At 32.1% G+C, this 17,712-nt stretch overlaps 1 protein-coding gene and 1 long non-coding RNA gene across 5 annotated transcripts in view; one reads left to right on the forward strand and one right to left on the reverse strand.

Annotated features, from left to right (window-relative positions):
* LOC126736579 (receptor-type tyrosine-protein phosphatase kappa-like) overlaps positions 1 to 17,712 on the forward strand; it is a 130,367-nt gene that overhangs the window by 54,292 nt on the left and 58,363 nt on the right. For 3 of the 4 annotated variants that reach the window (XM_050440981.1, XM_050440980.1, XM_050440982.1), the window contains 5 exons: positions 5,540 to 5,756; positions 5,819 to 5,940; positions 5,995 to 6,178; positions 10,081 to 10,389; positions 10,448 to 10,701. In XM_050440981.1, coding sequence (XP_050296938.1) covers positions 5,540 to 5,756; positions 5,819 to 5,940; positions 5,995 to 6,178; positions 10,081 to 10,389; positions 10,448 to 10,701 — 1,086 coding nt within the window. The remainder of the gene's footprint in view (positions 1 to 5,539; positions 5,757 to 5,818; positions 5,941 to 5,994; positions 6,179 to 10,080; positions 10,390 to 10,447; positions 10,702 to 17,712) is intronic. The other variant, XM_050440983.1, reaches the window with a different exon arrangement.
* Positions 1 to 17,712, reverse strand: part of LOC126736612 (uncharacterized) — a 54,686-nt gene that overhangs the window by 4,881 nt on the left and 32,093 nt on the right. The window contains exons 2-3 of the long non-coding RNA XR_007660703.1: positions 4,421 to 4,541; positions 3,753 to 3,887 (exon numbers count right to left, since the gene is read on the reverse strand). This is a non-coding gene — a long non-coding RNA (uncharacterized LOC126736612). The remainder of the gene's footprint in view (positions 1 to 3,752; positions 3,888 to 4,420; positions 4,542 to 17,712) is intronic.

Genomic DNA, 17,712 nt, shown 5'->3' on the forward strand with positions numbered 1-17,712 from the left:
AGTTATCACCAATTTTAGATATAAATATTCAACCCTTCCCCCATCTATTATTTGACAGATTAGGAAAAAAAGTTAGAAATAAAAAATGTTTAGAATTTATCATGCTTTAAAATGGCGTCATTCTTCTCTAGGATTCACTATGAATATTTTCAATAAAAACAATTTTTTCTATTTCAATGTTGTATTACGCCCCCTAGCGGTCATCGTACGAACTTATAAATAATTTCTAACGATTTCTCTTTGCCGCTTTTATAAGAAATATTTGTTTTCCCTCTGCTGTGGGATGACTAGTTACTGAGATATGGCCAGCGACCTCTCTTAGTTGTACACCCGGTACTTTGCTTTAAACGATTGATGGTCTGTTCTAAAGCTTGATCTGTTCCAACTGATGTAGATGCTGATTTACTGTATTTAACAGTAAATTTTCCATTCATAAATTCATTATATACATCAGGAGCCGTTTGGCCAAGCATTATCATGTCATGGAGATATACAGAAGACCAGCGGGCATAATTAGTCCGATCCATGACATGAAAAATAGGCTGCAGCTTTTTAAGAGTCTCCACGTGAAGTTGCCAATCTCCAGTACGATCGGCTCGTATCATATCCCTTAAAAGATTGATGAGTGATAATACATCGGTCCAGTATTTAAAAAGGCTCGATTCTTTGCATCTTTTAGAAACGAATTCGTTAAATTGTAATAAAATATTTTGTAAATCAATTTTAAATTTTCCGAACATAATCTGGCCTTCTATCGAGTTTCCTTCAATAAACAGATTTTGTAAGATTTTAAGTGATGTAAACTCCTGCTCATACTCTGTTAAATTTTACTCATTGAAAAATGCTTGTAACTGTAATCTTTGCATAACTTCTCCAAGCAGAAAAAACCCTCTAACAGATCTTGCATAATTCTTCCCATTAAAGACTTGTTCAGAGGTGCCTACTCCGAAAGCTCCCGTTTCTATTAGTATGGATTCAGCGCCACTTCCGCGTAAATATTTTCCAATGCATGCAAGCAACACTTTGATTTTATGGAAACTTCCAAGCATTAATGTTATATTTTCAAACTCTTTTTCTCGTAACAGTTTTATATGCCTTGCAATTCGGTAAACACCTTCATCATAGAATACTGGAAGATTCGTTTGATCTAACTGTTGTAATATTTCCTTAAAATTGCAAAGAGCAGTATACACTGTTGAGAAGTCAGTGACAGGATATGGTAAAACTGGCAGAAATCCAGTTCTATTTGTTCGTTACGTTTATCCTCAGAAAGAAATGCATTAAAGGCTGGCCATGATGGAATCTGCTGTTCTTTTTTTGTGATATTCAGTTGACGAGGTATTTCCGATATATTCATTACTTAAAAACCAAGCTAGATCGTCTGCTCTGAATTAAAAGTATATTTCTAGTTTAATTGGATTGGTGCTATTACCTAATTCAGGTATATAGTTGTTTGAAAGTACAATAGGACCCGATACTTTGTAAAACGTTTTTAATACTTGACATTTAAGGTCTTCGTGAAAAGATCGAGAACAACCACATATATTGGTTTCTGAAATAAGCGGTTTTCCTTGCACTTTGTCATATTTATCTTAAAATACGACTGCAACAGTATCATGCGTTCCATTTAATCCCGATTCAGTTGCCTCGTCTTGATCAAAATTGTCAAATGCCGCAGTGGTAAAATTAGAATGGTTAAAATGCGAAGGAATTAGTACATTAGTTTTACACGATTCAACAGTAAAAGATGCCAGGCTTGTCCTACATCTTTGAACTTCATCATAAGAAATACTCATTCCTGTACGATTTAAGCTCTTAATCAAATCACTACTTTTACAGGCACTGTGGACTGCCAATCCAGTCATAGTTTGTAAAGGAGTTCTTTTTTTCCCGCCATGTAACGTAAAATACATTGTTTGAAACAAGGCATTCATTTTAAGACATTTTCCTTTAGATGGAGCTTTTTTACTTGGCTGGGCAAATAAGTCAAGTTCATCATCACTTTCAGAATCGGTGTCAGTAATATCGCCATAAAAGTGATTTTCGTTAAAATGTAAAAGTTCTGAAAAAAACGTTAGAAGTGATGGAGGAATCCGCGTACTATCCCATGAAAGTCTCAAGTTATTTTTATCACAGAATTTATCTTGTAGATCAAAATTAATCTCATGGAGCGATTTTCTGATAATTCTTGCTGATTCCTTAATAACATTCTTCGATCTTACTAGTTCTACAACTTCGTTAAGACTTACACTTGAGTGAAAAAATAATGTAGGTTTATTAGCTTCCAGCGGAACAGAAAACTGTATTTCTTTTCCAAAAGTTTCTAATAAATAGTTTTTAATATCAATGTTTTTAACCGCCATTTCTAATGACAACTCACTATTTACCTCATTGCAAACTTCAGTTAAAGTAAACGATTCTCCAAACTTAAGACGCGGCCACAAATTATCTATAACTTTGAACATAATTTTTCTTTTTTGTAGATATTTGTCCTTCTTTGTCAAATCATCACGCTGTACGGGTTCTGTTTATAGATTCTTTAGTATTTCTGTTCATAAGAACGCAAACATTTAGAATGATAATAAATATCAGCTGCAAATATGGCTTCAACAGTTTTTAAATCCGCAATTCTAGTAAAAACTTGGTCTTTAAAGTTATAAGCAATTTCTAGCAATGCTTCCGCCCTATTTTTTTCACAAATTCTAAACTTTTGGTAAATTTTACCTACCCAAATATTGCCACAGTAATACAATTTATTGTCTTAAGATCCTTATTTATAACCGATGTCGAAGGTCTACTAATACTAGGTGCACTTTTTGATCGTGTAAGCTTACTGTTTGTCACTGAAGAGGTTTCTTCATTTAAAGCCTGACTGTTGAAATTACACGTATTTTTTTCTTCATCCATGATTTTTACTGCTCTTTCCACTTTTTTTTTCATCGTATAACTTCGGTAACAAGTGTTAGTCATGTGATAAAAAAATCGTGTACATCTTCGGGTACACTTTTTAGTCTTTCAAAAACAACATCTTTTCGCTCGCCAGATGCCCACCGACTCCGCGCACATCCATTAGTTTCACTTGGTAATTTAGCTTTGTTTTGTTGCTGACAAGTAATACACAAAGTAATATCTAATCCAGCTTTACGCCGCAAAGAAAGTCCAATTTTTTCCATAATTAATTATTAACCCGCGCGGCACTTGCTAGATAAAACAAACTAAACGTGACTAAACTATTTGCGTATGTAGAGAGTCGAGATTCAAGGGCGGCGTTGCCGGTGTTGCCACATCACATTTAATATATTTGTAAATTAATTAAGTCAAAACTTTTATTAATTTGTAGTTTTAGGACCAGAAATGGATTTTATTCGTTCATAATTGTAAAAAATTGATTTATACCTATATTTTACTATTATATATACATATATATGTGACACTAAAAGTGAACTGGCGATTAACAAAAAAAAAAAAGTAACCGACAAAATCTTGTATCTAAAGCTCTAAAATTACCATTTCAAATGAGAAAAAAAATACAGAACTATAGCTAGCGTCTGTATTACCTCTCAAAAAGAAGCTTACATTTATTTGGGTTTAAATTTAAACAGTGGTCACTTTTCACACAAAGTCTTCGTGAGTGAGTTGAGGTAATAAGATATCCCATCACTAGCTTTCATGATGTTGTCAGGAGGAAATGAGAAATAAATAAGTATCATCAGCATATAGATGAACTAATGAATATATAAGTTTTTACATACCTGAGACGTACAATTGAAAGACGACAAGTTAAGGAAAAGTCAACCAATAAATCCTTATGGCATGCCGCAGGAGAGAATCACAGCAGAAGCTTTCCATTAACTCAGTCGGTGAAGCCCGAGCGCTCTCCCCAAAACCTAGAAATGTTAGTATTGTCAGTAATAGATGGTGATTTAATTTATCATAGACCTTGGAACACACGAGGAGAACCAAGATTGTCAGATAGGTTCGATTAGCCCGTTTATTTCTTTAAGAGAGTAGTTGATATCCATTTTTGATATCTATAAAAGCTAATATCCATCTCTAATCTGGATCTTTCCAAACTCTCTCTAGTATCTTTGAAATGACAGTGAGAATGCTAATTTCAGACAGTTCATGAAGTAAAATAACCTTAGGTATGAGAATAAGTTATGAAGATGAAGGTCGTGTTTCTTTTTAATTTTTTTTTCTGTCTGGCCGAAGAGGAAAATGCTTTTGAGCCTTATAAAAATCCATTGCTACATTTGAAGGAAAAAAATACAAATAAGCGGTAAAATTAATCAGAGATTAAATGTGAAAACAAAAGTATCAGATATCAGGTAAAAGAGTATGATGGTATGTCCATATGGCTGGTATTCAACTATTAAATATTAATAATTTTAACTGGCTAAATTCTAAAATGTTTACATACCCACTATGGCAGTACTCGTAGTTAAAGTTTTTTTCCTATTGCTTCTTCTTTGCTCTGACATGAGCTTGCTTGGCTTTACCGGTGCACCTGCGATCATGGTTAAGTGGTAATAATAGAGGGCCTAATTATAAAGGAAAAAAAGTGTAGCACGAAATTTATAAATTAGAAGATTTTACCAACTAAGCATTAATACACTCTTTATATTTAAAAGTGATACTAAAAGTCAAAATATATTAACATTTTTCCTTAACAAAAAAAAACACAATTTAAAGAAGGAAATTTGAAAAAAGGAAGAAAGAAAAACCTAAATAAAATAGAAATAAGCGAAGTGATAAATTCCTAAATGCCTTTACTCATCTTTGCAATAAATTATTGGCTATATATAACATATAACGTATTTTACAGCTTTATAGAGGGTGTTACAAAATTCGGTGCAAATATTTTAAAAGCGTATTGTTGGAGTTAAAGGAGCTACAGCCCGCGCAAATTGCTTGAATGAAGTCGATTATTTGGATCACTGACTACAGTGATCTAAATAATCCAATAATGATCAAAATGACTTATACGTCAAATCTTTTGAAAACTTGCAAGTCCTAATTGTTTTGGGTCTTCTTGACAATTTAATAGTTTAATCGGGTTTAACAATGCTCCCCTTTCGTTAATCAGAGATTTTCTCGCAAACGCTTAATTATATTGGAAAAAATGTAAGAAACAAACATTTTATATTTTTTATGGCTAACTAGATGGTGTTGCTAGATTTTTAAATTTCTTATAGGAAACATAGGATACGGGCCATCAGAAGGGTAAACTCTCCTAAATCCTTCCCTAAAATGGCATTTACACCATTTTTGGGACGGCAAATAAAAAGAGCACCCAAAAAACAAGAACACGCATATTTTCGCGGGCTGTAGCTCTGAGGGGGTGCATTTTAAGACACATATTTATAGGAAAAAAGTCCTATTTTAACTCCAACAATACGCTCTTAACATAATTTGCACCGAATTTTGTAACATCCTGTATAGCTTTTTAAAAATTAGATTTTTAAGCATAAACTATATAAAATATCTTCCATATTTCCATAATTTCTTTTTTTTTATTTTCGACCTTTGCTTATTTTAGGATCCAAATGATAAACTTTGCAACTTAGATCAAACCCAGCTTTTTATATACACTTCTGACAATATATCGGAAAAAAAATATTATCAATTAAAAAGTTACCAGAATCGATATTTGGAGTTTACAGTCGATCACTTAGATCCGAAGACAATTTACAGATTTGGCTTATTAAATCTAAATGGAATGATAGATTTGGGCTCTTTTTCAACGACTGAAGCAAGTGAGTAATTAGTATTTGGGTTTGAGATGTGCTTTAAATTAAAATAATAATAAAAATTTCAGAGCCCTCTGCAATAAGAAATATGAATTTTGAGGTTGATATTATTAGAAAAAGAATGAAATTAACTTGGGATCCACCAATCAATCACAATGGAGATATACAGCTCTACAATATAACTTACAGAGTAAGTTGTCCAATAACGCTATTACATTATAAACAAACATTCTTAATGCTTTAGATTTACTATATCATTTGTCAACGGTGGGGTCCAACAAATAGTTTCAATACTTCTGATGGACAAACAACTTCTTATACATTCGATAACTTAGAATTTTATGTGGGATATAGCGTAACAATAAAACCTAAAAATGCTGCTGGATATGGTCCCGAAACAAACAAATATATAAATATAGAGCAATTGGGTTTGTATATTTAATAATTCTGCTATAATATAGTGATGTAATGCTGGCTAGTAAAATAAAATTATTAGACAGTGGGTAACTTATTATCTAGTTTTTGCAGGAAAAATGTATACACATGTGCTATTTGCTTAACAATCCTGTAACATAATTCATGACGTCATTTGTTGCAACATGTCAAAAGTTGTTTAAAGAAATTTTGACATTTAAACATAAGAATATAATTTATCTATTGACTAACTCAATTATTAATAATATATCGATATTTCATCATATTTCTTTAGGTTGCAAAATGGTTTTTTTTGATTTTCATCACTAACTTTATTTTTAGTTATAAAATTGTAGATTAGATATTTGCCTATACTTGCCTATAAGGATGAGTTTTGAGATTGTAAATTCCTAATAAAGTATAAAGTATACATTTTATTTATTTCCTTTTTTTATTCATAAATTTTTTTTTATTACATTTACCTATAAAGTATACGTTTCTCCAATTTGATGCAAATCTTAGATCGTAGGTATGGCACTGATTAAGTTCTCCTATAGTTAATTTGGATATCAGAAATATATTTTTAATATTTTAAAAATATTTAAATTCATTTGAATTTGAGTTTGTTGATAAATATAATCTGCTGGAGTGTTGTTCTTTCTTTACTGCTTCATTTCGTACTCTTTCGTATAATTTATCAAATTTGTTAATTGGGATATTTCATTTATTCCTGAAAAAGTCCCTTTACATTTTTATTTGAATATTCAACAAATCTTCTTATAGCAGGAACAAACGACATAATAATTTATCCTTTTATTTGATCTACGTATTTTACGTTGTGATAAACGTAAAATTCTATGTGTACTAGAAATTCACATAGAATTTCTAGTACTACTTTCTACTTTCGATTTTTAAATTTTCTGTTAAGTGCTATATTATGATGTAAATAAATACTCACAAATACTGGGTACTTACTTTAAAAAAGAACACTTTGCTAATATAATACCTACCTTTAATTCGATTTATCTGTGCATTTTTTATCTAATATAAATTTGGGGTAGTTTTTTAGTGATTAATCACCTTCACGTCGGGGTACTTTGTTTTTAATTTTCCTATATCTAAACAGCTCTTTAAAATTTAAAATCAAGGGTTAATTTGTTTTAAAAACAAAAGTACACCGTTAATTTCCTTTTAAAAGAGCTTTCCTAGGTACCTAAAGTGGCATCATCCTATTTAAAAAAATTAAATAGAGTGAAATTGTATATAGATAAAAAGTATAGACAATTTAAATATTTTTTTCTGGCTTTAATACTTTTACTTCCATATTTTATTTATGTGAAGTGCATTCTGTTTTTGGAATAACTTTCCATTAAGTTTTTCACAAAACCATTGTGAGACCTATTTTTAAAAGTCTTTAGTAGATATATGAGTATTGTATCGGTTGAATGAGGAAACTAGTAGTATTTTTTCCGCTGGTTATAATGGCGAAAATAAAATAAAAATTGAATACCGCGTTCGCGAGTTATTTTTTTAAAAAAGTGTTAACCCCTTCGTAGGTCCCGAACCTTGTCTCGGTCTTAGCAAAAAACAAATCTTCCAGGTACTTAATAATTGGGTCTGAGAAAAAACAAGGAAGAATTGGAGAAGGACACAAGGATGTAGACAGGCCAAGAAAATGATATCAGACCATGGCGGCTCTAAAGCAAGGCGACTGCTAAGAAAGACCCGACAAAGTAGCAAAGACTTGGTGAGAATCCTGACCGGACACAGAGTCTAAACAGGCATCTACACCTTCTTGGTATAAGAGAAAGCCCACTCTGTCCGAATTGCGGTACAGGGGAGGAAACTTCATACCACATACTAGATATCTGAGATAGGTGGAGTCGCCTGAGAAGGAAAATTTTCGAAGCAACGACACTCCAGCGGGAAGATCTTAAAGATCTGGACTGGGAGAACGTGCAAGCCTTTATTAAAAGGACGGGCCGACTCAGTGGAGACCGCGTATGGGGAGTGGAGGCGTAGGGGTGGGTGATTCTGGGGTTGTCGAACTGTCCCTTTTCGGCCTCTCAGGCCTACTTGCCGAGCTCTCGCTGCCCCACCCTTACTACTACTACTACTATGTTAAAAAGTATAATTTTTTTAATGGAACACCCACAATGCGAAATTCTCAATCGATAGTAAATTGACAAACTAAACAAATTTATTAAATAACCTTTTAACTTAAAATTATAAAGCAGTTGATGATATTTTAAAATCGTCAAGGTCGTTAACAAATCATCAAACGTCAGTATCGTTTATTTAACTTTATTATTACATTTAAATAAAATAAATAAATTAAATGCTCAAGAACATGCTTTACAAATGCTCTTGCTCCAAGCCCGCTTGTAGCTAGTGGCTCAGGCAATGATTCTGCCATCAATATTTTTGATTGCATCAATTATGCTTAACTAAATATCTTCAAGAGTATCATATCGCCTGTTCTATACAACATCTTTTAAATAGCCCCAAAAGAAAAAATCCATAGGCGTTATGTTATGTGATCGATGAGGCATACGGACAGGTTAGTTGATAAAAAACGGTCATCAAAAAGGTCGTGTAATAGGATATCAAGCAGGAACTTCATCTTGTTGAAAGTAGATCTGTTGTCTATCTATTTAAATCATCTAAAAAATTACGAAGTCTGGCAGTCAAATTTTCGACGTGCCGCTCACCAGTCAATGCGCCTTAATAAAATATAGGACCTACAATTCTTGAGCCCATTGAACACACCAAAACTCTTGCCTTCAACACATTAAAGCATCCCTGCGGATTACAAGTATGAAATTCATCGGTTTTCTTGACTCTAATAGTGGTTGTTTTTCCTATTTGACAAACCTCTGTTGGAGTAATTTTATTTATCGCTCCAAAGAATTAAGCGCCAAAAATTAGCATTAACCCTCACTTGATAAGTAAGCCATAGACAAAACTGAATGGGCCTTTCTTGACTTGCAGGCACTATGTATGTCTGTGTCTATAGGGCACGATCTTATGCTTTTCTCAGAATGATTTCTAAATATATTCCAAAAACGATAATGAAGACATATTCTACTTTCTTGCACTAATTAAGTAAGTTAGTCGGATGAGCTTCAAAGTAAGCTAAGACATTAACTTCAGTTGCTTCACATATTCTGAATTGTTTCTTGGTTCTAGTATTTTTAAATACATTAACATTTGATCTAAGTTTACGATATAAAAGCAAAAAGTACCTTCGGTCTGGTAAGTTACGCATGATAAATAAATCACTATAACGTTCACGAGCTTGATGACTATTTTTTCGATGCGTGAAAGGCATTTTCTCCTAAAACACACAAACCTTAAGTTATTTACTTAAGAAACATCAAAATTGTCACTTTAATCGTGGTGACATTTATAAAACAAATGACCATTGTATATGAAATTAGAGCCACCTTGGCATTTTAGAAAAACATTCAATTTCTTAGTTATTTTTAAGTTTAGGTCATATAACAACTTTGATTTAGAATTCAATTTACTTTATTCAGCCCCATTAAAAAATATATTTTCTTAACAACTGGCGAATACGTGGTTCGAATTTATTTCATTTTCATTATCGTAATCAATGGGAAAAATACTATTAGTTTACCTATTTAACCTACTTTGTAGCTCCCATAATAATGAAGTTAGTAATAGTGTCGAAGTAACTTTAAAACTCTATATATTCCTGAAACCCCGCTATTATTATATTTAAATAACTAAAGTACATTAAAAAAAAATGTTTTAAATTAATTAGTTATTCCTTTAAATTAATTATTATCTTTTAATTATTCCATGCATTTATATAAGAATATGACCTTTTAGCAATATTTTAATACACACAACACCTACAACTTTTTCTCAAGTTACCCTTTCCATATTTTAGATAAAATAACAGCAGATGAGGTAACAATAAATAGAATAACTCCTGGCGAAACGGAAGTCACTTTCGGATTTCCTGATTGCACGAAAAGGACAGGTATTTTATCGGTTTCTATCAGTTATACGAGTGTGAACAGTTGGTGTTCAAATTCAAAAAGATTTCCTGATCCTATTAGACTAGAAACGAAAAGTACCATAACAATAGGTGGTTTAGAACCTTACTGCAATTATACCGCCTCTCTGCGTTTTTATAGAGGTGATAGAGAATTTTCAAAACGGATTAAAACAGCTAGTTTTCAAACAAAGGAGTCTCGTAAGTTAGAAACTACTTAAGCAATATTAACCAACTTAATTTGATATTTTGCTTCCAGGGCCCAACCAAATATCGGCTTTCCAATGTTATGAAAAAAGCAGTAATTACATTGCTGTACGTTGGTTACCTCCTTCTCCACCTACTGGAGAATTAATATCTTATTTTGTTACTATTTTGGAGACTGAATTTTGGATATCAGATTCTTACATAAAAAGGGAAGAAAACATTTCTATAAATAAATGCTACCTTTTTCCTGAATATCACTGCGCAAAGTTTAATAATTTGAAGGAACAATTTGTTTACAGAGTCGAGGTATGTACGTATATTATTTATTTTTACATTTGTGTAGATTTGGGCATATACAGTGTGGCCCAAATTGGGTGTACATGTATGGGTATCTTGGAAACTATAAGAGATAGAAAATTGGTTAAATGGGGAAAGTTGTAGGGTTAGTTACCAATTAAGTGCCGCTTTCAGAACGATTTCATCTTTTTCCGATTTTCAAATATTTGGAAAAAATCAAAAAGTTGGATTTTTGAAAAAGGGATTTTATTTATTTCAACGTATTTTTAAAATCTGTAAAAACACTATTAGGATAACTTTTTAAGGACAACGCATACCTGAATTCAGTTTTTGTTTTCGACGTTTCGGATCTGAGATTCCATCCTCAACTTCTTTTTTTCTTGTGGCGGTCATTTTGTTTTTTTGCTAAATTAAAAAGATCTTTTTTTTTCCTTAAAAATGATGTATAACACTTGAGAATTATGAAAACATTTCATTCTTATGTCAAAAAGTTACAAAGTTCATTTTTCGCGGAGTTGGCCATGAATGCGGAGGCCATGACTACGGTGGCAATTTGTCGTATAAGCAATTATTATTGTTTAATGCTTTAGCGTCATTTACTGGCAATTCTGCAAAATATTATTTATTTGATTTAACTTTTTATCTTGTTTAGTAGTTCTTATATTGTTCATTTCTTGTTCTTGTTCTTGTTAGTGTTAAATAGTTTTTTCGTATCTAGGTGTTTTCGTTTGTATTTAGTGAGTTTCGTTCAAATTGTAATTTCCAAAAATCGCCATGCGATATACCAGTGAAGAAAAATTTGACATATTGGAATGTTATATTACATGTAATAGGAATACTAATCTTGCAATCGTCAGATATTTGGAATTGTATTCTGAGAGACAACTGCCATGTACAAGACTATTCGCTATGCTTGTCATGAATCTTAGAACTCATAGAAGTTTTTAAATACCAACGCCAAAAAATTATCAAAGGGACAATGAATCTCGCGATGAAAACCTTTTAGACCATTTTAATGCGAACCCGAAAATATCGACTCGAAAATCTGCAACTGATATGAATATACCAAGGACTACCATTCAAAGAATCTTTCTTTGAGTGGTTTTCTTCTAAAAAAATCTATATAGTCTATATAAGTCTACTATTGTTCTCAAGGTTTAAGGGAGAACTGTAGAGTATTCAACAGGCATAATCGTCATTTTTGGGCTACTGAGAATCCTCATGAAGTGGCTTACGTTCAGCACTTCAGCCACGGCTACAAGTAAGATTTGGATTTAATGTATGGTGTGCTATGTACGGTAAGTTAATTATCGACTCCACAAAATTATTTTCAAGTAAAATGCTATAATTGTTTTTAGATAAACACCTTATTGGGCCCTTTATTAATCACCAAATACTGACAGGTCAAAGATATTTAAATCTTTTGGAAGAGCAGATATTACCTGCCGTGAGAGCTATAATACCTGAAAAACAAATACGGAGTAAAGTGTGGCGTTCAAAACTTGTTAACGCAAGCATTTAACATTAAACTTATCGCGAACCGCGGTGCTGTAAATTGTCCAACTAGGTCTATAGATATTACACCATAGATTTTTATCTTTGGGACAAAAAAGATCTTTTTAATTTAGCAACAAAATAAAATGGTCGCCATAAGAAAAAAAGAAGTTGAGAATGGGATCTCAAAACCGAAACATCGAAAACAAAAACTGAATTGAGGTATGCGTTATCCTAAAAATACTAATTTTCTATCTCTTATAGTTTCCAAGATACCTATACGTGTACACCCAATTTGGGCCACACTGTATATACAATGCAGCTCGTAATTGTCTCTTCCCCCTCTTATCTTTTGAATGCGCTTATATAAAAATGTGAAATTTGGTACAAATCATTAGCAACCTAAATATTTATTATAATTTGATTCCTAGCTCATTTTGTAAAACTTAAATAAAAAAATAATATATATAAAAATAAAATTAAATAGAAAATCACCCTAATACACACTATATATAGGGCGACCCATTGACAACGTGCCGCCAAACATTACAGGTTATTGGGTGGCAAAGAACTTTTCCGTAAAATCCAAAAACACTTCAAGTTTATTTCTGAGGATTGAACCATGTTTTGATGCAGAAAACATCTCTTTAAGCCAAATCTTTAAGCCTCTAAGTCGATATGTCATTCTTAAATAGAACTTTTAATTGTCTATATGTTGCTGCATAGTGTTTGAAAATATATCGGCTCTCTTAGAAAATATGTGGGTTTTGGTGCGTAAATGATTCTCGTGTTCGTGTTTCACATTTCAAAAGCCCGAGAGTTTAAAAGGGTTAGTTGATTTGCGGCGTTAATGACAGGGTTTCAAAGGGTACCGAAAAAGAACTTTTATGCTTATTCGCCGGACACTATCTTCCCACCATTACTATTACTAGTTTTCTGACTTATGCCTGTAATGTTTGGAAATTGTTGAACCTATAAATTTGTCAGTTAAGGTCTATTCAGTTGTAGAAAGAGTATAAATGATTGAGTTCCATTTTAAAGCAATGAATGTATAAATCGAATTGCAGTGCTGTTTAGGTCTGCAGACAAACATGTTTCTGGAAAATTTGTTCACGAATTGGTGGCTAAATATCAGCAAACAGGTAAATAAGAATAAATTCTGAATATAAATTTATTTACGGAGATGGATAATTGGCGTTTACCAAGGGCGTGACTCGTACAAGTGACCAACGAATATTAAAAAAGATTTAAGATCCTGTTAGTACAAGATGACTTTGATCGTCACTTGCAATTTTGCGAAATTATGATTGAAGAAGCGATCGAAGCTAATTTCCTATATAATGTGTATTTTTCAAATGAGTCTAATTTCTTCTTGAATGATTTGGTGAATCGCAATTGTAGTTACAGAACTCATCTAAGTATAGATTTTTCACGAAGCACACACGCCTCATCCCACACGTATTAATGTATACGCTGTTATCTTTAAATTCTATTATAGGTACTTTTGTCCTTCCTGGAAATTAAACAGGTAATATAGGTACCATCAGTGACAAATATCATGGAGAGCAACTCTATACAATAAATAATAACGAAACATAAGACATAAACGAAAGGTCAGTTAAGTTGGCCTCCTCAGTTGGATTTTTGGTCTCAAAAGGCTAGGGCAGAGACCTTATATCTACCGAAGGCTAGCGCAGTACTTTTAAAAGCTAGCGCACCAACTAAGAGCAGTTATTTTTTTGTGAAAAAAGGTAGCGCAGAGGACTTGTTAACACAGGCCTATCCTGTTTAGATAACAAAAAATATAAAAAGAATTTGCTTAAAAAAAACAAATTTTTCTTATACAAACCTATTTTAATCAAGCAGACTGTGCAATTTGACTTAGTTTCCTAAATTGGCAAATATGTATAGAATATAACCTGAAATTTAACTTTTGGAACTAACAAGTAGTAAAAAACCTTTGTGCCATTAAACAGTTTTACACTTTATCTACTTCAAAAAATGTCCTCGGGTAATGTTGACACAGATGTCATGGAAAAAAGAAAATTTCTTCAGTAATAATGTTTATCCAAATTACAGAGGTACAAAAGTTACTATTGTATGAGTTTATATAAATAGAAATATATTATTTAATCATCTGGATAATAAAAATACAAGATTTTAAGAATTCTAATAGAATATGTAAATAACATTGTTAATATATAACATATATAATGGTAATATCATAATAATAGTCTTGGGCATATTCTGTTTGTATACCAAAGACTGCAGTAAATAAAAATTAGTTCGATAAAAAAAAATTTGAAAATAGTAAACTTGTCTAAACTTCTAGTTACCACAAAGACTATAAAAAAATTCGATTTAAATATTTATAATGAGTAATTAATTAATATAAATGAGTAATTATATTATCCTACATATCAATATAAAAATAACTACAATTGGAAAGCTAATTATATCATATTTAAATTTTTCCTATATTTTTCCTTGACACCTACTTCCGGTATAACCGGAAACGTTACAACTATCAAAATATTTTAGTTGTGTAGCCCTCATCGACTATCCCATGTTGCCAAATTTTCAAAATTTTTGAAAAATTTTTCACATGAAATTAAAAATATGTCAAAAACGGTTACACAAAATATACCTAGAATTTCACGTGGAATCCAAAAATGTAAAAATATATAGGGTGTTCTATTTAAGATAACGAAGTTGACACCTACTCCGGTATAACCGGAAACATTACAACTGTCAAAATATTTTAGTTCTGTGGCCCCCATCGACTGTGCTATGTTGCTAAATTTTCAAATTTTTTTAAAGATTAGTTTTTGAGATATCGATCGCGTCTATTCGTCGTGAGGCACCCTGTATATATATATCTCTAATCTCTATCATCAATTACAGTAATCAAATACAGAGATCATAAAAGTATAATCATATTCTAGATATTTGTTAAGTATTCACAAAATTTCTAATAAACTGTGATCTTGTCCTGTATCTTCTGTACATATCATTGTTTCACGAACAATTGCAATTCTTTTTCTCATGAAATATGTTAGAAATCAGCCTTTAGTACTACCGCTATCTGAGCTACAGACACTATATCAGCATACCATTTAGAATAACCATCTTCTTCGCCTATTACAGAGAATACAAACTCAGATTCTGTATCCTCACCCATCAAATCATGATTCTTAGTACAACTTTCATTGTCGCTATCCTTTTCTGAAGCCGAATATGAAGACATATTTTCAATTTCTTCATCATCTATGATGTGAAATAAAACACCTGGATCCAGTGCAATAAAATAATCATCTTGATCATGAAATTTTTCATTCTTTACCATTAAAGTACGGTGTACAACTTAGGTACAAACAAAATACGCTATGTCGACGAAAAAATTAATAAACTAAACAACTACTTATCTTTTATTATAACTAATTGTTTAGTTTACTAAACCTAAACTTAACTAACTTAACTACAACTTCTTTCAGATTTTGAAGAAGAACTTCTTTCATAAACAGTGTTTTTTACACTTCCTAGTAGTCCCTTACTAGTTTCCTAGCTCTACATACATCAATAGTTTTGAGGTACGGTTTTTAAAATCATCCATAGGTTTGAAAAATACGGATGTTTAGATTGTCATAAATTTGCTCATGTAGATACGGAAAAACATTTTTGAGAATAAGAGAAAGAAAGGAAAATTTGCATATATTTTAAAGTATAGTAAATAATAATAAACTGCAAACAACCCAAACATTTTTAGAGAAATTTAGAAATGATGGAACGTGCGAACGGAGAAAAAACATTAAGAATATTTTACATACTAATAAGTCATCCTTTTCTCTTCATGAATATCACAATGCATTTGTTACAATATGTTACTCAACAGAAAACATTTAAAAACACCAATTAAAATGCAATGTCCTCGAAAGATTAGTGTATGGGCCGGGCATTTCAGGAATCCTAATTGGCGGTCCTTTTTTATTGAAACTTAAATGAAGAAATATCTGTATATTGTATTCTATATATATACTATATATACAGGTTCGGGAATTGAAGATTACGTATTGTCCAAAATAATGACAACTCTGCTATCTTTCGCCGATAAGCGGCTGCCTCCTCAACAGCTTATATTTTTTTGTTAGGAGAAGCTTTAATTTTTGTTATGCAATTCACATCATAATAATCATGTTGAGATTACGATTATATGTAGGTTGTACACTGATGTATGTAAAGATTGCATCAGAAAAATATTTTAGAAATGCCTGAACTTTACTTTTTACAAATGCCTGAACGTAATGTCTTTCTTTATAAGTTGTAATCCGAGTTATGAAATGTAAGCTTTAAACGTTTGACTCTAGTCATTTCTTCTGCATATTACCAACATCCTTAATTGAAGAGATATTTTAATAGTATTTTTACTGGAAACTTTTTAAATATTAAATCCATACTTACCATAAGCCTCACAAATTTAGTCAACTTTTTATCAAATTCACATTCAGGAGATGTGAATTTAAATTCTGCAAACCCAAAGTGTACTGCATACCTGGTTTTAATACGCAGGATATATCCTAAGATTAATTTTTACAGCATTTTGCAAATTAGGAAATAATGTGATTGATTAACTTTAATAACTCCTTGAAGGTCAACGAGAAATCCCTTTTACAAACTCCCCATTTTTTCAAGAATGTTCATTATTTAGTGCCCTCCTACTTTTATGCAAATCAGGTGCATGAGTTTTGTTATATTAGGGTTTATTGGGACACTTTTAGGTATACACTAACATAAGTTTAGATAGTTTCCACATAATCACTTCCCTTCATAATCTCTAGAAAAAATTAAATAGGTTCTTAAAAATATCCGGCCTGACGCTAATAGTAGGTCGGTCGCGCGGAATGGTAACTTTATGCCTGGCATTTTATGGATAACTTCACACAAACCATTTAATTATCATAGTAACTAAAAATTCAGAGATTGGAGGGACACAAAGTCAATGGTCCCTCCAATTTCTGAATTTTTATTATTAAGAGGTCTCTTTGAGAAAAATAGACTACTTTTTTTAATCATAGTAACTGTTCGAAGTTCCTTCTATGATTTTCAATACATAATTGAGCTCGCCTCATCCACGAGTTGCGACACGCATGGTCTAAACCAGGATGTAGACGAATTTCCTCGGCGGCAACATGTATCCGATTTCTTAACTCTTGTTCACTGTCACTTCGGTTACATCTACCATTGTTTTTAGGTGACCCCAAAATTAAAAATCGAGCGGATTCAGGTCGGGTGATCGAGGAGGCCATCCAACTGGTCCCCTCGGCCTATCCATCGTTCAGGAAATATTTGATTTAAATGCTCTCGCATTGGTTGCGTAAAATGTGATGAAGCATCAGCGTGAAGAAACCACAAGCCTAACTTTACTTCCACCGGGTCTCGAAGCGAATAAACCCGATGTGATTGATGTCTTGCGAAGCACGTCGGCCATTAGATCGGCGAGTAGATCTGTGGTTGACATGCCAACGGGCA

Source organism: Anthonomus grandis, chromosome 5, assembly GCF_022605725.1.
Source record: "Anthonomus grandis grandis chromosome 5, icAntGran1.3, whole genome shotgun sequence".
In the NCBI taxonomy this organism is placed as follows: domain Eukaryota; kingdom Metazoa; phylum Arthropoda; class Insecta; order Coleoptera; family Curculionidae; genus Anthonomus; species Anthonomus grandis.